Consider the following 24,601-nt stretch of genomic DNA (forward strand, 5'->3'; position numbering starts at 1 on the left):
GAATCTTACCCGGAGGACAACTGGGAGCCAATGCAGCTCACGGAGTAGAGGTGTAACATGGGAGTATCGGGAGACTCCCAACACAACTCTCGCGGCTGCATTCTGTACCAGTTGGAGCCTCCGAGTGGTCTTCAAGGGCAGCCCCATGTAAAGAGAATTGCAGTAGTCTAAACGAGAGGTCACGAGTGCATGGGTGACCGTACGTAGGGCATCTCGGTCTAGATAGGGCCGTAATTGGCGCACCAGGCGAACCTGGGCAAAGGTTCCCCTAGTCACAGATGTTATGTGGTCTTCCAAGGAAAGCTGTGAATCTAGGAGGACTCCCAAGTTGCGAGCCTTATCTGTGGGGGGTAATAACTCACCCCCTATAGAAAGAGATGGAATGTTCTGAGTATCCCGAGATGCAGGTACGTACAGCCACTCAGTTTTGTCAGGGTTGAGTTGAAGCCTGTTCTTCCCCATCCAGACCCGAACTGCTTCCAGGCAACGGGACATCACATCAAGGGCATCACTGAGGTGGTTTGGGGTCGAAATAAAAAGCTGGGTATCATCAGCATACTGGTGATACCCGACTCCAAAACCACGAATGATCTCACCTAGCGGATTCATGTAGATGTTGAATAGGAGAGGCGAGAGGACCGATCCTTGAGGGACTCCACAAGTGAGAGGCCTCGAACTCGATCTCTGCCCTCCTGTTAATACCGACTGCGAACGTCCCATGAGATAGGAGGAGAACCACTGGAGAACCGTGCCTCCCACTCCCAATCCCCTGAGACGCTGCAGCAAGATACCATGGTCGATGGTATCAAAAGCCGCTGAGAGGTCTAGAAGAACTAGGACAGAGGAACAGCCTCTGTCTCGAGCTCTCCAGAGATCATTTATTAGTGCGACCAATGCCGTTTCTGTGCTGTGTCCGGGCCTGAAACCCAATTGGTACGGGTCTAGATAGTCAGTTTCCTCCAGAACCGAAGGGAGCTGATGTGCCACCACACTCTCAACAACCTTAGCAAGAAAGCGAAGGTTGGAGACCGGACGAAAGTTGTTTAATATAGTTGGGTCCAAGGTAGGTTTCTTGAGGAGGGGTCTCACCACCGCTTCTTTCAAGACGGAGGGGAAACAACCCTCACTCAGGGAGGCGGATATCACTGCCTGGAGCCAGGTTCGTGTTCCCTCTCGAGCTGAATAAACCAGCCAAGAAGGGCACGGATCTAATAAACAAGTGGTGGAGCTCAGCTTCTTCATAATTCTGTCCACTTCCTTTGGGGTCACAGGGTCGAACTCGTCCCATATAACATCGACAAGATCACCCATGTTCTGATCGTTAGACTCTGCCCAGTCGGAGTCTAAGCCGGTCCGAATCCGAGTGATTTTGCCGATAGATATTGGCAAAACTCCTCGGCACGACCCTGTAAGGGATCCTCCCTCACCTCTTGATTAAGGAGGGAGCGAGTTATCCTAAACAAGGTGGCCGGGTGGTTATCTGCGGATGCAATGAGTGTAGCGAAGTAATTGGACCTCGCTATCCTCATTGCTGCAAGATAAGATCTAGTAAAGGATCTTAGTCTTGATCGGTCGGATTCAGATCGGGTGGATCTCCAACGGCTCTCTAGGCCCCTTCTCCGACGCTTCATCTCCCGGAGCTCCATGGAAAACCATGGAGCAAACTGGGATCTGCATCGGGTCAGGGGCCGCAAGGGAACAACTAGGTTAAGTGCATCCGTGGCAGCCTTTTCCCAGGCTCCCACTAAGGCATCAACCGAGTTGTGAGCAAAGGAGGCAGGTGGAGATCCCAAATGCAACCCAATAGCAATAGAACTTAGACTTACATACTGCTTCATAGTGCTTTACAGCTCTTTCTAAGTGGTTCGCAGAGTCAGCAAATTTCCCCCAACAATCTGGGTCCTCAATTTACTGATTTCGGAAGGATGAGCCAGTGAGAATCAAGCTGCTGGCAGTGAGCAGAATTAGCCTGCAGTACTGCATTCTAACCACTGCGCCATCACAGCTCATATTCAGCTGGCAGGAGAAAAGCCTTTTCTGCCATGGCTCCCACCCCCTGAAACATTGTGCCCCCAAGGTGAGATCTGCCTCTTGGCCTTCCAGAAAGGCATTAAAACCTGGTTTTGTTGTTTGACCTGGGGTCCCATTGAGGTTGCTCTGTATAGGAGGTGGTTGGAGATTAAGACTCCACCTCCACCTCCCCACACTGGAAATTGGTTCCTTCCTTAGCTATCTTTATTAATTTTAATGTTAATATCCTTTTAATGTTTTATATTGTTATTTTTATCTTGCTGTAAGCTGCATAGAGTCACTGGATGGCAAAATGGGTGGCATGTACATTTAATAAATACAATTTTTAAAACTCAACACTTAAACAGAGATAGCTTGCAGTCATGCAAAGAGTGTGGGCAACATATGGTTAAAAATCCATGATGGATTTGAAAAGTTGCAAATAATTGTAGACTCTATTTTGGACAGAAGGGCATTGGAGGGTTACAAATGATACCATCTTAATCAAGGAAACGTGCTTCCCCTCCCCTCCTCAGAATTCATCCTTTTCCTGGATTGTTTCTGCTGCATGCTGCTTTTCTTCCTATCTGTTTGCTAAATAAACAGAAAATACCACTGTGATTTATAGACATTTTGCACCATTATTTGGTCATCTACTTTGTTGTATATTGCTAATTATACCAGTCATTGCACAGATAAATGTTCCATAGCTTGAACTCTTTGTGATCAACTACAATCCCTAGCGTATGTAATGAGAATATTTATGCTTCTCAGGAGTAACAAGAGATTGTCACAGAACTCATCTGGGATGCCCCAGTTGAGGGCTTCCAGAAGATGCATGGTGAAATAAAGATACTATATTTTCATAAAGGTGGAACTGATGACTGTGGCAAAGAACAGAGAACTGGGGAGAAGACGGGTTCCTTCAAACCTCTCTGGATAAGGAAAGGGCGGGAGATTGCCCACGTGTGCTCTGGATAGCTGCTTCTCAAGAGGAGATGCAGGACAGCTATCTTCCATAGGGTTGAATGCTGAGAGATGACAGGATTAGCCATCTTGTTCATAACTGTGGTGGATCTTTTTTTAAAGGACACTAAGTCCTCACTTTTTAATCACTTTCAGAAATTGCCCATTAACCATCTTAAAGCTATTAGAGACCTTTGAAATGACAGGTTTGAATAGTCACTGGGTGAGTTTAACTTCAATAAAATAAAAAATAATAATTATAAACTTAAGAACCTGAAGCATTTGAAATAAAAAGGAAAAGCCAAACAGGAGTTTGATCTAAGAAAGTTACAAATGGATTAAAGGTCTAGCTAACTTTGGGTTATTGAATTTTATAAGATTTTTGCATTAACTATAAAATATAAATAGCTTTTTGTGGGAATGAGTGATTTTGTCTATTGTGGTTCATAACAAAGGTAAGCAACTTATGATCTTAGAAACTAGACACTAGAGGGAACTAAAGATTCTAAGTAGAAAGAAAAAAATATATAATCCAGCTTTTTGTGTTGGTTAACTGAGAGTTACAAAATGAAACAAAACATCATAACATTGAAAATATTAAAGATCTTTGAAAAATGGTGCTAGAAATTAGTAGTTACAATAACAACAGTGTCAGTAATGATGTCTGATCCTACAGATAGACTATGTCCAAAAGATATCAATAAGTGAATGAAAGATGTGGATCAAATTTTGTCTGACAAGACAGAAAGTGCCAAAATTGGAACTATTCATAATGGATCGAGATAATTATTTGGAAAAGGAAACATTTATTCATTAATTTTATATGATTGCCCATCTCATGGAAAGTGACTCTGAGGCAGCATATAATCAATAAAACAATATTTTTGAGAAATCATTACCTAAAACCATTATAGTTATTAAAACCATTAAAAACAATAAAAGCAGAAATAAACAAAAAATGGCTATACCAAAGAAACTGAAATTTTAAAAAGGAGAAACAAAAATGAAAAACCAAGAAAATGTCCTGGAAAATGTTTTCTTATTGTATCTACAAAAGAGATTTGCTATACCCTTGAAGAAGTCTGTGAAACAGGATCAAGAAAAATCAAATCCCATGACAATATTTAAATAAAATGATTAAGACTGTTAGAAGTAAAAGGAAGGAATACAGCTTTGGTTTATCTGATCATGGTTAAAATAAGATTATTTGCAAAGCTCTAGTAACTCTTGACTTTTTGCTGACAGCAGGATTGAAAAGGTATTCTGTGGATATGCTTATAGATAAGTGATGGGATATGGGATGAAGAGGTATCCATTTATAATATTATAAAGGGTCAAGAAGTTAATTATGTCTATGCTATTGTAATGAAGGTGGGAAATATTTTCTTTATATATTTTCTTTTTATCATATTCTTTCTATTCTTTCTATTTTTTCTTACATTTTGTATTCTTTCTGTTTTTTATTCTTTAAGTTTAGTTTGTACTAGACAACTCTGGGGCCCATTGGATCATCCTATGAGAGAAAGGTTGTCTGATGTGACCAGAATGAACATTAAGTTTTAGACCAAATATATTTTGTTTTTTACAACAATGCTGAACTGTTCTATGCTTATCTAAGACCAGTATACATCATAAATAGAAAAATAATTATTATTTTTCTATTTATTATATATATTATATACCATAATTTAGATATCTAAATAAGATATAATAAGATATACTATCTTATGACATCCTGTCTATGATATATTATAATTTAGATAAGATCTAAAGAGATGAACAGAAAGATTATGGGCAAGCAAAAAAGCAGGAGCAGGAGCATCTTCTGATTTCCTGCCAGTTTCCCCATTGACTTTTGTTGTGTCCGGATCGACGACGCGTACAGCGAGGTGTTTATAACAGTGGTGTTTATTAGTACACGTGGAGCCAACTGGGGATCCCCGTCCAGGTGGCTCAATATATGCCCAGCAGCCGCTGGACGCTAGCCAACCCCCGGCCGGGAATCTCCCGCCAAAGAAACAACACCCAACCCAGGCTCGTGGATTTCCCGCCGGTGGGAAACCACTCCCCTGCTAATCTACCTATACAACACCCCTTCCCCCCCAGATAAGAGTTATCTAACATAATCTTTTAAGTAATTAGGTGGCTTATGGACCCTGGCAGGGTATCTCCCCATTGGACTGTCTGCTCTGCTGTTGGGTTCCCCGTCAGGCCTTGCAGTCTGTTGGGGTGTCGCTGCTGGTGGGGGTTCTACGGGTTGTTGCGTTACAATGATGGTCGTTGACTGCGGAGCCAAGTTCCCCTGAGGTGATGGTCCTGACCCCCTTGGTTGTGTTTCTGGTCCCCCGCCAGATGGTGCGCTGACCCGCCGGTCCAGTCTATTGTTGTTGTCTTGTGTTCGGGAGTCCCCGCCGGTCGCCGCCTGCGTGATCTCAGGAGACCTATTCCTCAGCTGGTCAATGTGCCTCCTGATCTGCCGTTCCCCTTCCCCCTCTATGATGTAGGATAGTGGCCCCACTTTGTCAATGACTACCCCTTGTGTCCACTTTCCCCCCGGTCCATAGTTCCTGGCCCACACTAAATCCCCAATGTTCAAAGACCTGGTTGCACTGTCCTGTTCTGTTTCAACGGGCAGCCGGTCCGGGTGGAGTCTGTCTAATTTAGTTGTCAATCTTCTGCCCCATCTCATTTCAGCTGGGCTTTTCCCCGTTGCAGTGCATGGTGTTGTGTGTTGAGCCAGCAAGAACTGGGCCAGCCTCTGGTGCCAGTCACCTTGGATGATCCTTTTTAACGCTTCCTTGGTAGTCCTGACGTTCCTCTCGGCCAATCCGTTGGAGGAGGGATGGAAGGGGGCCGACGTCGCGTGCCTAATCCAGTTGGCCTTGAGGAAATCCTGAAATTCATTAGATGTGAATTGTGGGCCATTGTCAGAGACCAGTACGTCAGGTAACCCATGGGTGGCAAAGAGTCCCCGCAAGACCTGTATTGTCTTGACGGATGTCATGGTCTTTACAGGCACTACCTCCAACCATCGGGAGTAACTGTCTACCACAACCAAGAAATTCTAGCCTTGGAAGGGCCCCGCAAAATCTATGTGTATGCGGGACCAAGGGTTGCGAGCCACCTCCCACCTGTGTACTGGATTGTGTGTCTGTTCTGACCTGGACTTCTGGCACTGGTAACACCCTGCTACTCTGTCTTCAATTGCCTTGTCCAACCCTGGCCACCATAAATGACTTCTGGCTAGGGCTTTCATGCGCACAATCCCTGGGTGACCCTCATGCAGTTCTGTGATGACTCTGTCCCTTTGTTCCTCTGGTACTACTACCCTGTTTCCCCACAGTAGGCACCCCTGATGTGATGACATTTCGTCCTTCCTTCTGTAGTATGGTGTGAATTTGGGGTCTGGGTTCTCATTGGGCCACCCCCCCTGGACCCATGTCGCTATCCTGCTGAGTGTGTGATCCTTGCTAGTGGCTTTGGCGATAGCCCGAGCTGTCAGTGGGCATTCCGGTAGTTCTTGGAGTGATAGGATTAGGCCCGCCGGAGCTGGGTCTGCCTCAGTGTCTGATAGGGGCAGTCTGCTAAGTGCGTCTGCGTGACCCATCTCCCTCCCCGGTCTGTGTTTGATGGTGAATGTGTATGCTGCTAAAAAGATGGACCATCTAAGCATCCTTGGGGACATGATTTGGGGTGTCTGTTTGTCTGAGGTGAACAAGCCTAAGAGGGGTTTATGGTCTGAATATCGTGAAGTTCCTGCCATACAGGTAATCGTGGAACTTTTTCACACCAGCCACTATGGCTAGTGCCTCCCTGTCAATTTGCGCATAATTCCTCTCTGCTTTGGTTAGGGTTCTGGAATAGTATGCGATTGGCCTTTGTTCCCCCTGGTCATCCATGTGGCTAATTACAGCCCCCACCCCATAAGGTGATGCATCGCAAGCAAGGTAAATTGGTTTGCCCTCGATGAAATGTGTGACTGTGGATCTGCTGGATAATATGTCCTTTAGCGTTTGGAAGCTTTGTTTGTGTTTTTCCTGCCACTGCCAAGGGGTCTTTTTGTCCAAAAGCCTATGTAGGGGTTCAGCTAGGGCTGCTTTATGTGGCAAGAATGAGTGGTAGAAATTTATGAGACCTAAGAATGCTTGAAGTTCTGCCTTGTTTTTGGGTTCTGGTGCTAATTTAATTGCTTTTATTTTACCCTCAGTAGGATGTATGCCCTGAGCATCTATCCTGTATCCTAAAAATTCAGTGGATTTTACTCCAATAAAACACTTTTCCTTTTTTAACTTAAGTCCTGCCTCTCTAAATTTCCCCAGTACCTTTTCAAGCCTGTCAGCTAGGATTTCTTCAGTTTTTCCAGCAATCAGGACATCATCGAAGTAAGGGCATACTCCAGGTATGCCCTTTAAGGTCCTCTCCATCACTTCTTGGAAGATGCCTGGAGCTGCAGCAATTCCAAATTGCAGTCTGTGGACTCGAAACGCCCCCTTGTGGGTAACTATCGTTTGAGCCTCGGCGGCTTCCTTAGAAACAGTGAGTTGCAAATACGCCTGCGCCAAGTCGAGCTTGGCAAAGATGGCGCCGTCCTGGATCGTCGCGAGGACCTGCTTCACTGTTGGGACCGGGTAAGCATGTTTTTTCATTGCTAAGTTTAGAGTAGCCTTATAATCGGCGCAAATCCTCACATCCCCGTTCGGTTTAAGGGGAGTGACGATTGGTGTCTCCCAGGGGCCCCCTTCTACAGGTTCTAGCACCCCCTGTCCTACTAACTTTTCTAGCTCGGCCTCGATTTTTTGTTTAAGTGCGAAGGGTACCCGCCGGGCCTTAAGCCTGATGGGTTTAACCTCTGGATCCAAATTAAAGTTAATGGGGGGGCCTTTATATTTTCCTAATGAGACATCAAATACGTCTGCGAAATTATCACAGATGGATTTAAGGGTTCGGTGGTGTACCGTGTTAATTCCCCCCACCCAAATGCCGAGGGCCTTGAACCAATTGAGGCCTACTAGGCTGGTTCTCTGGCCCTCGGTGACCAGTAAGTCTAAGGGGCCCTTAAAATTCTTATAACTGACGGGGATGGTGACCTTCCCTCTGATGTTTATGGGCGATCTTTGGAAGTCGGCTAAGTGGATGCGTGTTTGTCTTAGGGGAATTTTCTGCCCGCTCCTAGCTTCGATGTCTGCCAAGGTACTGTCTGAAATAATTGATACCGATGCCCCCGAGTCCACTTCCATCTTGCAGGGGATACCCTGCAACCGGACTTCAATTTTTAATTTAGGGCTCAGTATGTGGTTGACCCCCACCCCCTTCCCGCGGTTGGAGGGTCGTGCCTTAGGCCTGGGGGTCTCTCTGCCACTATGTCGGAGGGTCACCTTACCTGGGGCCCACGCATCGATATCGTGCAGTTGGTTGTTGCGGGGTCTGCTGCGGCAGATTGATTGAATATGGCCCGTTTTTCCGCAGTTCCTACATTTAGCGTTTCGGAACCTGCAGGTTGTCCGGGGGTGGCCGCCTCCGCAGCTGCTGCATCTAGCGTCGGGGTCTCTCGGTCGGGTTGAGTTCTCCCTCTGAGGTCTTTGTTGCGGCGGTGGTTGTTGCCTTCTGAATCGGTCCGTGCCCTCTGGGCGGTTGGTCCTTGTTGGCATTCTTCCGACCCTCCGAGTAATCTCGTCGATGTCGGCTTCCGATGTGTAGTCCTCCTCCCCACCGTCCACATGGCACTCCTAATTGATCTCTGCGGCAGCGCCATTGCTGTTGTGGGGGGGTCGCGTCTCCCTGTATTTTCATACGTGAGAAGCTCGTCCAGAACCTCCTGCAAGTTTCCTGTGGGCTTTGCGATTATTCTGTTTTGTAGCTGTTCGTCTCGCAGCCCCAGGACCACCCTATCGCGGATTCGGATCTCTAGATTATCGTACTTGCATCGCAGGGCAGCTTCTCTCACGGCGGCCACGAATTGGGTAATCGATTCGCCCGGCTTCTGGTTCCTTTTCTCGAATATCCGTCTCCAGTATAGTTCCGATCGTTTGGGGGTGAAGTGAACTTTCAGCTTGGCCAGTAGATCGACGTACGATACGCTGGCCACCGGCAACGGTTGACACAGTCCCACGGCGACCCGGTAGACCGGTGTGCCGCTGATGGTGAGGAGTGCTGCCGCCTTTTTCCGGTCGTCCGTTATGCCGTTCACGAGCATAAACCCTTCGACCTGGCCTACGTACTCCTCCCAGTCTTTGGGGAAGTTCGGGTAGAATTCTTTCAGGGATCCGACTTGTGCCATGCTCGCTGTTTGGTTCGCGGCGATCGGTTGCTCTCGGTTGACGGCGATTTGAAATTCCCGCTTCGCGCGTTGCTTGCTTCCGCCTCTTCCTTCGCTGTTCCGCCGTACGATCCCACCTTCGTCGCCACTTGTTGTTTCCGGATCGACGACGCGTACAGCGAGGTGTTTATAACAGTGGTGTTTATTAGTACACATGGAGCCAACTGGGGATCCCCGTCCAGGTGGCTCAATATATGTCCAGCAGCTGCTGGACGCTAGCCAATCTCCCGCCAAAGAAACAACACCCAACCCAGGCTCGTGGATTTCCCGCCGGTGGGAAACCACTCCCCTGCTAATCTACCTATACAACAACTTTGCTTGTGGGAAGTTGGCAGGGAACCCAGAAATCATGTTCACATGACTGTTGGGATACTAAAACATTCACAACTTTGCAAATAAAACTACCCCGAACATCGTGGAAATTTCACCTCCACCAGAGTAATGGGTCCCAGGTTGTTGTTGTTTACATATATTACAATTATTCTTTAGCAAATTTGAAGTATCTTGATTGAAAAATCATTTCAGTGTATTGCACCATTTTGGCTAACTTGAGGGTTACAGATAAATACACAAAAAGGTAAACACAATGAGAGCTTTAGTTGTGTATAGATACTAATTTTTACTATTGCAATCAAAATAATTTATAGACAGTTATACGTAAAAAATGGAAAGCCCTGGGTGAGAAAGGCCACCATTCCAGAGTTTTTCATAAGTAGAACATTACAAAAAAGGCATGTATCTTTACCAACAACCTAGATAGGGCAGACCAAACAAACCTATGTAATATCCAGTCATTATGGAGAATGATGACCTTGTGCAAAAAATGGCTAATATATTAATAATCAGTATTTCAGAATAAGATTAAAGTTCCCTCCTCCCTCCCCCCTCTAATCACCACCATGATATGAGGAAACCAGACATTTCATTCCCAAGGGATCCCATACAAAGATGATCCCACTGATTAGAAGGATTAGCGTAAGTGGAGGATGGGTTATGTGGCTCCTAAACCTACATGATACCTTAGAGGTGTGTGTGGGGAAGGGGGATTATGTTGCCCTAAACCTGCCTACAGATGCATGTCCAGACTCTAGCTGTTTAAAGGGCCTAGGCTCCGGAGCCACATGCGGTTCTTTCAGCTGTCTCCTGCAGCTCCCAGTCCTCTGCCATGTGCAGTCCAAAAAAAAAAAAGTGGGACTAAAAAAGTTCAACCAATCAATTCAAATATGCAGGGTAGGTGCATATCTCGCCTTGGCTCCACTCTTCAGTCAAATCCTGTTCTGCGCATGTGCGCATGTACACGCATGTGCACACATTTTTTGCGGCTCCCCGTTTTTCCTTTTGTGAGGGAACCGGTTCCGAGTGGCTCTTTCACTGTTTCAGGTTGCTGACTCCTGGCCTAGGGTGTGTATGTATGTATGTGTATGTATGCAGGCATGCATGTGTGTGTTTGCAGCCAGAAGGGCAGCATCTCGCCAATCCAGCTTTACTCGTTGTACATTTACGGCTGCATATACGTATGATAGGCAGCATATACGTATGATACCCACCGTAATCCCCCCCCCTTTTTTAAAAAAATAAAAGAGGTCACATCCATTTATCTAGATAGAAGTCAAAAGCAGCTTCCTTTCCGCCCTGGAACGGCAGCTGCCGAGGAGCCAAAGGAGCCCGGTGCCCGCCTCGCTTTCCCGGGGATGCCCGCTTCTGCTTCTGCTCAGCGGGCAGCCCCGCGTCTTCGGCCGTCGCGCGGAGGCGGGCGACCGACCTCCCGCACGACGCCCGCCCAGCCTTTCCTCGGCGCTGCAGCCGCCGTCGCACCGGCGGGGGCACCTGCTGCTGGCGCTCGTCACGCGGGCGGGAGGGCTTGTCCTGCTATAAAGCGCTCCCGATAAAAGCCCGCCCAGGCGTCCCCTCGGAAGCAGCGGCACCGGCGGTTTTTGCTGCCGCTGTAGCTGGCCGAGGGGAGGCGGAGGCCCAGCCGGCCGGCGCGAAGGGAGCCGGCGCGATGTTTTACTCGGGGCTGCTGTCCGATAGGAAGGACATGGACGTGAGGGAAGCCGCCGCCCTCCGACAGCAGAGGAGGATGAAGCAGGCCGTCCAGTTCAACCACAAGGACTCCGCCGACTTGCTGCCCTTGGACGGACTGAAAAAACTGGGAACTTCCAAAGATACGGTAAGAATTCGGATTTTGTCGGGTAAAGGGGGACGAGGGATGCAGACCGAGGGGTTGTAAAACACCGTGGGGGTGGGGGGGTGGGGGTTCGAGCGGGGTTGAACTGGATGGCCTTTGGCAATCCCCAAATATTTGCGCTGCAATTCGGCGGGGGAGGTGGGTGGAAGGAGGAGCGGGGAAAGGGCGAGAGGGAAAAAAGGGCTTACGATTTCAGCAGCTTCCTTCGAGGTTTTTTTTCTTTTTTCTTTTAGCGAAGCATGTACAAGCACAGCGTGAATCGTGTCGACTTACTTGCAATCGGTCAAGGAAAGGAGGAGGAGAGGGGAAATTTAATTTTAAGAAATAGTTTGCTAGGCTTGTGCCTCTCCCTCTCTCTTCATAGTACATCAGGGTCTTCTTAAAACAGCCTTTCTTGAAATAAGCTCAGTTGACTTCTGCAGAAGGGGCTTTTTATTAAATGAGTTCACAACGATTACAGCTCTAGAGCCCTGCTACCTCGAAGCTTGGAAGATTTTGGGGTGGGGGGGGTGGGGAGCCGCCAAATGGCAGTTTATAAGGATGAAAGAATTTTGGATCGAGAAAACAGTGCTGGAAAAACACTTTTAAAGCCCTCCCCTTTACATTGCTATGGCATTGATCCAGTAAAAGAGGTGTAGATGCTTTTAGGATAAAGAAGTAATCCTGTCAACTGGCTTTGTATGACTCTTGTAAATAATTCCTTAAAAATCTTATACAGTGAAGAAACGCTTTATTAAAAAAAATCCTTCCCCCCCCCTAAAGCAGAGGATTTAGGATTTTTTTCTCTATCTGCAGAGCTTTCCATTTCCTTAATATTGAAACATGCATTAAACATGCTATTTGAATTGAACAAAATGTGGTCAAGCAGAAAACTGTATATGCTGATTTCCTTTTTTTCCCTGGACTTCAGATCTTATAGGGCATATTTGACTTCGAAGCATATGATTTAAAAAGCTGAAATGGTGTTTAAGGTGTGTCATATTTATGCTATCATAATTAATTACTTTACATCTGAGTGTGTACTGGGATTTCAAAAACTATATTGCTTAAATCATCTCTAACATGAACATCTATAAATATTTTTAATTCACATTTGTATTTCTATTTTATTGGTGTCTGATTTAATTTGGTCTCAATAGCTTTAATTCAAATCATTGTTTCTTAATATGGTGGCCTCAGCTGAGTTCTTGAAGACTGTTAGATGGGTAATGCTGGTTTAAGTGATCCAAGAGTCAGAACTATTCAGCTTTTTTAAATCAACAAATTGGGGGGAAATGTAGACAACACAATAGGACTATAGTTATAAATCCCTTCTATCTGATGGGCTTTCATATATTTGAGATACATACATAGAGTATATATATTTGAAGCCAGTGGGCATTGCAGCCCTTAGCACTGACTATGGAGTCTACCTGTGCAAAAGTTAGAAGGTAAAAAATAAAATCTAGAGGCAAAAGATCCTTTCCCCCAGAAACAGAATTAATAAATCTATTTTTTTAATGAACATGAAATAAAATGGCTTCCTGTGGCTCTTTAGCTTGATTACGGGCTCCCTTCCACTCTCTAAGGTTTATATGAGATGTGTTATTTTTACCAGCTAACAGAGATGTGTTGTTTTTACTGGCTAACTTAGAAGTTATGAATCAGGCTTGATGACATGGTAAATTGCAACAATTAACTTTTGCATGGCTTATGATGTCACACTTCATGCTATACTCAGCTATAGACACCTGGACCAAATATTTGTGAAGACAGATCTGAAAGCAGAAGCGTCAATTTTACTGCGGTGACCAGCGATGAGTACATTTGTGAAAAGGTACCTTGAGAAATTAAACAAGAGGGCTAGTGTTAGTGACATTTGTCCACCACCGCTTTTGCCGCTGACCAAAGCTGATATTCAGCCAGGGACAGAAAATGAAAGAATTGGACTTGTCAGAGATAGCATGTTCCAGAACCCCCTTATCTTAAAGCCAGAGCTAGGAAGAACCCGCAGAAGGTGTGCAAAGATTCCAGGAGCCAATTTTGTATATGGCCTAAGTCTGCGTGGGACTGATGGAGGAGTCCCTGAAGCCATAGGGCACTGGCAGGTTATGCCACTTTGTGCTACTATCAGAAGGAAAGAAATACCCAAAGATTTTATTCGCATGCATAGTAAGGGAATTAAGGCTGGTCTTTTCACTGCAAAAGAACACCATCTATATTGCCAGCACCATGAGCTCCACTGCAAAACGACTGCTGCCAAAACCATCCCCAAAGCTTTACCTCGTCTTCCCGATGCTATGACATATGGGAAGCCATATCCTCCTCCTATACCCATAACGGAGATCCTTCAACATAAGTTTGGTGACCAGTGGCTGCAAGAGCATCGGAAAGCTAACAAGCAGAAGAAACATTTGAAAAAACGAGAGAAAACACACGAGGCCCGTATGACAATGTTGAATAAATATCAAATCCCTATGGAGGTAGATTCACAATGGCACATGCCAAAATTTCAGAAGATTGCTCGCCATCTTGACACCTTCCCAAGTCAAAAAGATAGGCTGAATGCCATGAAAGCACAGGAAATTGAAGCACCAGTCCGACGTGGCCAGTTTGGTTGGGGCATTTATACTCATATATAGGGCTCAGCTTTATAAAGAAAGAAATGACTTTAATATACTTCAGTATGAGCTCTGTGCTGTGATAAAAAGTTTGATGGAACCTGCCATAAGTAGCATTAAAATGAAGCTTCCTGTGAGAAAAGAAAAATAGATAAGGACATGGCGTGTTTTGTTGCTGAGCTTCTGCTATCAGATAAATAGAAATGGAATTCCTGGCTGTCACCTAAAGGATGCATTATTACACCATTTGAGGACGGGGTGTTGGCACAACATCATAGCTTAATAAAAAGCAACTTTTGATGTGTTTTAGCTAGAAAGGTTGTATAGTCTTTTTGCCTCCAATCTTACTTGGAACAGTGAAAAGGAAATACTCATTTCCTATATTAAAATAAATAAAATAGTAAAAATGTTATTTTTTCTGATCCCATTTAAAAAAAGCAGAGGACTTTGCATAATTACCAATAGGCTGTACATAATGTTAATAGAGGAATAACATCCTATTTTTAATATTTGTAAAACCCACTGTAAGCATAAATAATGGGTTTAATCTGTGAGTACAAAGTTCAGATTTCAGAATGAAATTTCAGAATTTTCTCTAAAAAGATATAACATGAGAGAATGTGACTGGCATAATACTTTTGTTTTCAATAATAAAAAAACACATTTCTTTGGACACTGCCACCACCTACCTCTCCTGAATCTTTTTCATCTTCATTTATTTCTTCTTCCCTGTAGGTTGTAAAAGTTCCAGAGGTTTTGGACTAATTTATGATAATTTTTTCCCCAATGCATTATGGATAAACTATATTTTTATATTATGCATTCATTCATATCATATAAAGTTAAGAGGCATGTATATAAATACATTTTAAGTTAGTAGCTATTGACATTTAAATCTGCCAGGAACTTGCAGTTGAAATTTCGAAAGTGCATTTACAGAGGACGTGGAACATGGAGAACATGGAGAATGTTGGTTTGATCTTGTCAAATTTGATTACTTGTACAAAGTATGCTGAATCTACAGCAGACATCTATAATCAATCTTTCAGCAGGGGTGAACTTCGTCTACAGGAATGGCCTTCAAAGAAAGGCTTAAAGTAACTTTTACATTACTGTGCATTCAAATTTGCAACAATCCCCAAGCCTGCAATTTAGTAAAAAAAAACAAACAGTAATAATACAGTTGAAATTTAATAATTGATTCCTTAACATTAACACTTTGTAAAAAAAGATATTAATATTTGAGAATGGATTTGGGAGAATCACAAATACTCCTTTTCCTATATTCCGAATCGGTGCATGGAGGTTAAATTAAAGACAGGCTGCAAGCTCTGTCTCCATGTGACAGAGCTACTTACTCTAGACTTGGACAACTGCCAGCATGAAATAATTATCCATGCCTCCCGTTCCGATGTTGCATGACTACAGTAGTTGCTATTGGAATTGGCCTGACGGGGCTGCCTGTATACCCCTGGTTCCACTTTATCTTCAGAGTTGCAAAATTGTTATGTTAAAGGCATTTAAAATAAATACTTTGCAACTGGCTATTTGAAGGGAAACTGAGAGTCCAATAGTAATATATTTAAAGTGGCAAAAATTAGAGGCAGTGATATATCCAATGGGATGCTGAGATAAAAATGGACAAATCCATATTGTTTGAAGGGAAGAGCAAGGATTTTAGAAAACCAAGAAGCTAAGAGAAAAGGGAAAGAAAATTTTGACGGTCATTTGTCTGAGGGAGCTGCCTTTTCATTTGCACATTGGTAGAGTATGTACCGTGTTGCCTGTTATGGTTTCTTATCAAGAAGGATACAGTAAGTGAAAGAGTTCACCTAGTTCCCGGCATGTTCTTCAGTCTTGATCTCTTTCCCCCCCTTCCCCAGATTTACTGTATCTCTTAAAATTATTCATTTCTTCAGTGGCTGTTCTCCCCAGTTAGAGTACTGTTCAAGACTACAGATGCAATAGTTCAAGGTTTAGCGTATTGTGTTACCAGAACAATATAACAGAGTTGGAAGGAATCTTGGAGGTCTTCTTGTCCAACTTATTAACTTATTAATTAGGGTCTAGGAAAATGTTTTCTGAAAAGGCTTTGGGAACATTTCATATCATGTGGAAGGGGCAGTACATTATAGAGATAGGCAAGCTTAGCACTAAGTTTACATCCTACCTGGGAGAGAACAAGGATCCCATGCATGTGCATTTGGAAGAAAGGCAGGACAGAGCAACTTGAAATTATGAGTCTCATCTCAGTTCCACAACCTTTTCAGCTTTGCGGACCAGCAGAGGGGGAGGGGATGCTGCAGGCAAACGTGTGCGCAGCTCCATTTGCACAAGCAACAAGCACACACGCCTGCCACTTGCACAAATGGAGTATACATGGAGCACACAAACACTCACCCACTGCTTGCACGAGTGGGGACGTGCACTTCTGTGGCCCAGTTCTGAAAGGCACAAGGCCTGGTAGTAGGCCACGGCCAGGGGATTGGCAACCCCTGTCATAGATTAAGAGCAGTCTGAGTAATGGGTGCAGAGTAAAGGTGTAACTATTATACTCACTGCCACACTTTCAATACTCACAACTTGCTGAGCCACAAAAATACATCAGTTTCAACACTTAAGTGAACGTAGTAGATATGGCTGCTATCATTAATTGATCTGGTTAAGCATGCTGAGTGAATACAGTCTATATGGAGTTTCAACTAAGAATATGATGCTTGGGATTTTATAGATTATAATATGAACAATGATAGTATGGAAGTTAAGGTTGCAATGGGGGAACCATATAGAACAGAGCTTTTCACCCATTGTACCACTTTTAGGATATGGCAACATCCAAGTACCACCAGTTGCCTAGCAAGGTGTCAAAAACTTGATGTCCAAAAAAAAAGGAAAAAAGTGATGAAATACAGGTAGTCCTCAACTTACAACAGTTCGCTTAGTGACTGTTCGAAGTTACAATGGCACTGAAAAAAGTGCCCCCCAAAGCCACAGTTGAGCAAGACGCCTGCCCGCCCAGCGGCACTCTTCCTCCTGTCCAAGGTTTTCATTGTTGTGAGCATTTCTGTTGAGGATTGGCAGCGGGGGTGGGGTGGGGTGGTGTTTGGTTTTTATTCTCCCCGTCTGCTGGGTGGTTGCAGAGGTTTTGGTCACTTCACATGACCCTGGGACACTGTAACCGTCATAAATATGAATCAGTTGCCAAGCATCTGAATGTAAATCACAAGACGCTGGAGATGCTGCAACATTCCATCTGATCGGCGCTTCTTCTGGACTTAGCAGAAGTGACAGGATCAGTGCCGAGCTCCAGCTGGATCCTGGTGCTTCCACTGAGCCCTGACAGCCCCGAAGAAGTGCTGAACCTGGCACTTCCGCTGAACCCTGACAGCCTTGCAGCTCCAGCCATCTCTCGCTCAAGCTTGTGCGGTGCTGCCATCGATTCAGCTCATTCCCCTCCCCCGCTACCACTTTTCTAGGATGGTCGTGTACCACCTGCCAGGTGGCAATGTACCACCGGTGGTACCCGTACCACTGGTTGAAAAGCCCTGATCTAGAAACAACTGTGAACCAATTCCTTTCACATATTCAACAGAGATGATTTTTTTAGTACAAATAGCATTTTCTTCATCTTGTAATTATAAAACTGAAATATTATTAAAACAAAGGTTGCCCTCTTATGTTTTTCATAGTTATTAGCGTATTTGCTGTATATTCAATTTGTTGATTTCCAGCTTAAATTCAAGAAGGCATTAATCTTGCCTTAATTAAAATGTAGTTCATTTTCTCCCAAGTTAATTGTAAGAAAAAAATGTAGTTATCAAAGAGGTGTAATTCTTTAGAAAAAAAATATTGATACTAGAAATGTTCTGCAAAATTTCTGTGTTTAATTGGCAAGAAACTTAATGCAGGTAGAAAACTAAATATTAGCATATATTTCCATATTTAATATGAATAGAAAATTGACAATGGCATTGAAGGAAGAAAAAACTGACATGTATGTAAAGTACTGTATATTTACATACTGCTTACCTATAACAAATTTTATTGCACCAAATTTAATACATTGGAAAATGTGTTGGTATTAATTAAAATATTAAATAGTAATGGAAGGTTAATTTTCAGTGACTGGATAGTGTTTGGAGTCGCTTATCTGGAAGCAGTTTATATTAATGCATATATCATTTTTTCCCTTCCTTTTAGTGGGTCCTTGTCTAAAATTTCTGGACAGATGTAGCTCATTGTGCCCTATGTGGACATTCAAAGGACATTTTAAGCCCTTAGATGGCCAAGAGGGGGTCACTTAGGAATGTTTCTACATAATGTATGAACAACCATTCTACTGCTTGTAGAGGCGTAATAAGCAATATAGGGAATGCCTAAAAGGTTTTAATGAGTGCTTCATTCTGTAGTGTTAATTATAATTGCAATATAACCATGAAAATTCTAATATTAATTCAGTACACAAAGATTAGTAAAACATCTGTTTTCCCAAAGATTTACTTAAATGGATGTGAGAATTTTCAGGACAGAGAAAGATGCACTGTTTTGCTCCTTAATCTCATAAACTAGAAAAGGGTACACATGCATTTGCTTTGCCTGCCTATTACATAGAGTCATATTTAGGTTTGGAAAAGGTTGGAAACTAAGTCTCCCCAGTTATTTTATTAATAGTTCCATAGCTTCATGAATAATATCAGGACAAATATTAAACCCAGCGTAAATGGTTTCAGTTATCCTTCTCCAACATGATGAACTGCATTAGTTGTGCTAATGGGGGATTCTGGAAGAAGTCCTGTTTTTAAAGGAATGAATATTTTTGCACAAGCAGCTGTGCAAGAGGGCTGGATATTACAGTAGTGGCTGAAATGCATAACTGGATAGGAGTTTCGTGGCTAGTCACTATAATAGGAATACAAAAAAATAAGATGGATTGGATGGATGGATAAACAGACACACGGGATTTTTTTGTTGTTGTTATGCAACCCAAGAAGCATGTTAGAATACTCTTGATAGCTAGAAGGTGAATACTTATAAATTAAGAAAGCTCTGTGCTCATCTATTAACCAAAAAAGGCAAGTTCTCTTTTTTCTGTAAATGCTGCAAATAACTAAATAGGCCCATTTCTGCAGATATCTGGTATCCTTGTAAACCTGAAATAAATGCTGGGGCAAAGCTTGCTTTAGAGAGCTGTCGAATCACGGCTTTAATATGACCAGTGATGAGGAATTCCCCAGCTCTCTTTGGATTTCACTCTGAAATTTCCTTTCAGTAATTTTAATCCATTGGTCTGTCTCTTGCTCTGTAGGATGAGACAAAGTAAACTTCCATTTGAGGTATTATTTCCTTTCAGATACTTGAAGATTGCTCCCTTATCTTTCTATAGTCTTTACTCAAAAGTAAGCATTGCTGAAAACATACAGGTATCATTACAATGCAAATTATACATGTGCAGGTCACTAAAGCATTTAAAAGAAAATTCTTTATTGAGGCCACATATGTCCCATGCCTAATTCAAATAATGTGGACTGTCTGATTCTCCAGGTTGTAGATCATATGGTCCAATCCTCTTCTGAATTAAAAATCCATTAAATCATATCTTGAGAGGTGACCACCCAGCTTCTGGTTTGAAAACCTCTAGCAAATGGGAGTCTATCAGTGTCCTGGGTAGACTCTTCTAGTGTTGTGATTCATGGTCAGCCTGTGGGTTTGGCAGTTGGGTCGGACGATTCAGAGGAGGAGGAGGGGGGTGTTGGAGAGCCTGCAGAGAACAGCCCGGAGGCTTCGCAGAGCCCTCAGCCAGGCCCCTCCCATCTGGTCACTACCCAGACCCAGCTGTGTGAGCCTGACAGCGTGGATGAAGATGACCCACAGCTGGCCCTGTTCAAGGACGCCCGACGCAGGAGGCAGTTAATCAGGAGTAAACAGAGGAAGGCAATGGGGCACCTCGGAAGGAGGCAGAGAGAAGCCAAGCCTTGAACTGTTTAAAAGGGGAATGTGTGGGAGGGCTGGTTTGCTGAAGGCAACCGTTTGAATAGCTCCTGTTTCATGGTTCGTGTTTCTGTTTGCTCTGTTTGCTCTGTTTTATGTCAATAAATTTGGCAGGTTTAGTTCCAGCCTCTTGCCGTTTTGTAAAGGGGTTGTCCCTGCCTTTTCTGCAAGGCCGGTAGTAGGCTGGTACAGAACATCTAAGCCATACTTAAGGAAATTCATCCAGATATTCAGCACAAATCTCCTTTAATTTCAACCTGTTGTCACATCTCTGTGCCTCACTTTCAGATTGGCTTCATTTTGAATATGGCAGTGTTTTAGTTGTTTATAGAAGCTGCCAGGTCTTCCTTAAATCTTTGCTTTTGAAAAATAAACATAGCCAGCTCTTTTTTCTTATGGTTTTGTTTTCATGTGTCTTATTTTCTGGAAGTTTATCTCTGAAACAATCTAGCTTATCCACATGATTGGATATTACGAAAGGACTGGACACTAGTCTTTCAAGGGAGGTCTAACTAACCGATACCCAGTGGAGTCATCTCCCACAGTCTGAATTTTATCCTTCTATTAAATGTTCTCTGAAAAATGGATTAACCTTTGTAGCTGCCTCATTGCATTGTTTACTAAAATTCAGCTGTGGTCCACTGAGACTCTTCATTCCTTTTTCCACATACTGTACTGCTGCCAGATCAGGCCTTCCTAATTCTGTACCTGTGCATTTGATTTTTCCTCTATCCAAGTGCAAGGCTGCGATTAAGGATAATCTTTTAGGATTTCATTGTTTTGAATTATGTTTTTGCCTTCTGAGGGTTACATAATTTCCTTAGTTTACATCAGCTGGAAGTTAGGCAAGCATTCCTTCCTTTCCATCCTTTCTCTTTTCTTTCTCTCTCCCTCCCTCAATTTTCTATGTGTGGTTTCACAATTTGGAAAGGGAACCGTGACCTTCTAGCTTGCTGCTGTGTATTACCAGTGGTAGATGTAGATGCGTGAACATCATGAGACAAGAGAGACTGAAATTCTCTGAAGTTCTGTGCTTTGTCACCAAATTTTGACAGCTGGATCGTGAGTGCATTGAGACCTGAAATGAGACCCTTGGTGTCTTTTATTTTTAAAAATATGTTTTAATATTGAATTACGCCAAGAAAAAATGCAAAATCTGTGAATACAAATAAAACAGCATGTACACTATATGTGTACATACATAGATATTCACACACACACAAACACACACACACACACACACACAGATGCACCATATAAAACAACCTAACAAACAAGAGAAAAGACAAATAGTAAATCAAATAATATAGTACATTTATAGAAAAATTGCCGTGACACAGTTTTTAAACAGCAGATTGAATCTTGACCTCAGGGAATCACATTGCTTTGGTTTTTCCTCTATTGATAGATCACCAATTCAGAATCTGAGAGCTGGCAAATTTTAATAAATAGATAAATTGTTTAAACATAATTTTTATGTTTAAACACATGGGCATCCTTAAACTTTATCTTCTTCCAAAAAAAAATTACTATAGCAAGAATATCCAATTAATAAAAAGTTAACAAGGGACATGACCTTAGTTATGTAAACATCTCAAAGGTATTACATCTCCAAGATCGGAAAATGTGTAGACTTTCTAAACAACCTTTGAAGAGTCTAATAAACCTGCAAAAAGATTTTTTATGAATTAATCTTATTTTAGAATCAAAAGAAATATATCAACATTTCTTAAACTTGTGAAACTCCAGTTTCAAGTCCTGCATGTTATCTGTATATGTTCTCTTTTTAATTAATAAAAGTGGTAATACAAGTTATTTTTTAAAAATATATATATTTACATTATGTTTGACAAGGAAAGATTGAAGTTTGAGCTTTCCAAAAAAATTAATCATTAATTTAGTAATTTGTTTATCTAAGTAGAATTAACATAGATACCATCTTAGAATATATATATCAATCTTGAAGCAATACTCATGTTCACAGCATTTATTCTTTCCCATAAACTTTCACCCATCTATTAAAATCACCATTCTCCATTATGCAATTTGAAATATCCATCTCTATCAAAATGAGATGCTGACTACCATATGTGGTCTATGGCTTGGTCTCCAAGTATAAGGAACTATTGACTAGGGATCAGACAATTCAAAACAATTAATCTGTGGAACAGCTTGCCTTCAGAAGCTGTGGGTGCTTCATCACTGGGGTTTTTTAAGAAGAGACTGACTGGACAGTCACTTGTGTGAAATGGTATAAGGTCTCCTGCATGAGCAGTGGGCTGGACTAGACCTCCAAGGTCCCTTCCAGCTTTATTTTGATTGATTGATTGAATATTAAGCACAACTAGTTTGTACATATATTACTTCAGGGTATGTTTGAGTATTGATTTAGTTGGAAGTAAATTGAATTAAGTCTGTAGTTTCTTGATAATGACTTTAGCATCTTAATGCTATTCCTGTTCAGGTCATATAAGTTAGATAGAATCACTTTGGTCTAGTGGTTAAGGCACCAGCCTAGAAACCAGGAAGCCATGATTTCTAGTACTGTCTTAGGCATGAAAGCCAGCTGGGTGACCTTGGGCCAGCCACACACACTCAGTGCAACCCACTTCACAGAATTGTGGTCCTGAAGAAAGTAAGAGGAGGAAGGAGCATTATGTAGTTGCGCTGCTGCCTTGAGTTGATTATAAAATAAAAATGGGAGGAATTTAAATTAAATAAATAACAGGCTATTTGTTATAGTAGGAACAAACATACAGCTACAGGAAGCCAATCTTATAAGAAAATAGGAAGATCCCATTTCAATATTGTCTGATCACTCATCATCATCCTTTAATGACTGAACTGATTTTCTTTCAGCTCTGCTCTAACACAACTTCCTTTCTGCAGTTTAGAACACTGGAGCTCAGTGGGGCTTGGCAGGGGAATATTTTCCCATATTGCTTCACTATACCTCTTATTTTTGGAACTCAGAATTCTTTAATAAGTTTCCCAGACAACCTTATCAACAAACCTAATAAATCTAATCATTTTCTTTTTGTTGTTGTTAGCTGCGAAGTCGTGTCCGACCCATCGCGACCCTATGGACAACATTCCTCCAGGCCTTCCTGTCCTCTACCATCTTCTGGAGTCCATTTAAGCTCACGCCTACTGCTTCAGTGACTCCATCCAGCCACCTCATTCTCTGTCGTCCCCTTCTTCTATTGCCCTCGATCTTTCCCAGCATTAGGCTCTTCTCCAGTGAGTCCTTCCTTCTCATTAGGTGGCCAAAGTATTTGAGTTTTAGCTTCAGGATCTGGCCTTCTAAAGAGCAGTCAGGATTGATCTCCTCTAGGACTGACCGGTTTGATCGCCTTGCAGTCCAAGGGACTCGCAGGAGTCTTCTCCAGCACCATAGTTCAAAGGCCTCAATTCTTTGGCGCTCAGCCTTTCTTATGGTCCAACTTTCACTGCCATACATTGCAACTGGGAAGACCATAGCCTTGACTATACGCACTTTTGTTGACAGGGTGATGTCTCTGCTTTTTAGTGTGCTGTCTAGATTTGCCATGGCTTTCCTCCCCAGGAGCAAGCGTCTTTTAATTTCTTGGCTACAGTCCCCATCTGCAGTGATCTTGGAGCCCAGGAAAATAAAATCTGTCACTACCTCCATTTCTTCCCCATCTATTTGCCAGGAATTGAGAGGGCCAGATGCCATGATCTTGGTTTTCTTAATGTTAAGTTTCAACCCAACTTTTGCACTCTCCTTCTTCACCCGCAACAAGAGGCTCTTTAGTTCTTCTTCACTTTCTGCCATTAGAGTGGTATCATCTGTGTATCTTAGGTTGTTGATATTTCTTCCGGCAATCTTAATTCCAACTTTTGATTCATCTAGCCCTGCCTTTCTCATGATGTGCTCTGCATATAAGTTAAATAGGCAGGGCGACAGTATACAGCCTTGCCTGACTCCTTTCCCAATTTTGAACCAATCAGTGGTTCCGTGTCCAGTTCTCACTGTTGCTTCTTGACCCGCATATAGGTTTCTCAAGAGACAAATAAGATGGTCTGGTACTCCCATCTCTTTAAGAACTTGCCACAGTTTGTTATGATCCACACAATCAAAGGCTTTGGCATAGTCAATGAAGCAGAAGTAGATGTTTTTCTGGAACTCCCTAGCTTTCTCCATGATCCAGCGTATGTTGGCAATTTGATCTCTAGTTCCTCTGCCTCTTCGAAATCCTGCCTGTACTTCTGGTAGTTCTCGATCCACATACTGCTGAAGTCTAGCTTGTAGGATTTTAAGCATGACTTTACTAGCATGAGAAATGAGTGCAATGGTGCGATAGTTTGAACATTCTTTGGCACTGCCTTTCTTTGGAATTGGAATGTAAACTGATCTTTTCCAATCCTGTGGCCACTGTTGAGTTTTCCAAATTTGCTGGCAAATTGAGTGTAGCACTTTTACTGCACTGTCTTTTAAGATTTTGAATAGCTCAGCTGGAATACTGTCACCTCCACTAGCTTTGTTGTTGCTCAGCTTTTCTAAGGCCCACT

General features: G+C 42.9%; 2 protein-coding genes across 2 annotated transcripts in view; both read left to right on the plus strand.

Moving 5' to 3' along the window:
- Positions 1-11,294: 11,294 nt before the first annotated feature.
- Positions 11,295-24,601, plus strand: part of NRIP3 (nuclear receptor interacting protein 3) — a gene marked incomplete at its 5' end in the record, with an annotated part of 39,735 nt that continues 26,428 nt past the window's right edge. The window contains one exon of the mRNA XM_081334454.1: positions 11,295-11,462. Within this exon, the coding sequence (XP_081190580.1) occupies positions 11,295-11,462 (168 nt within the window). The remainder of the gene's footprint in view (positions 11,463-24,601) is intronic.
- LOC308659852 (cilia- and flagella-associated protein 77-like) lies at positions 13,277-14,101 on the plus strand (the record flags this gene model as incomplete). Its single annotated transcript, XM_081313881.1, has 1 exon — positions 13,277-14,101. The coding sequence occupies one exon, from the start codon at positions 13,277-13,279 to the stop codon at positions 14,099-14,101; it is 825 nt and encodes a 274-aa protein (XP_081170007.1).

Source organism: Vipera berus, assembly GCF_964194415.1.
Source record: "Vipera berus genome assembly, chromosome: 1".
Taxonomy (NCBI): domain Eukaryota; kingdom Metazoa; phylum Chordata; class Lepidosauria; order Squamata; family Viperidae; genus Vipera; species Vipera berus.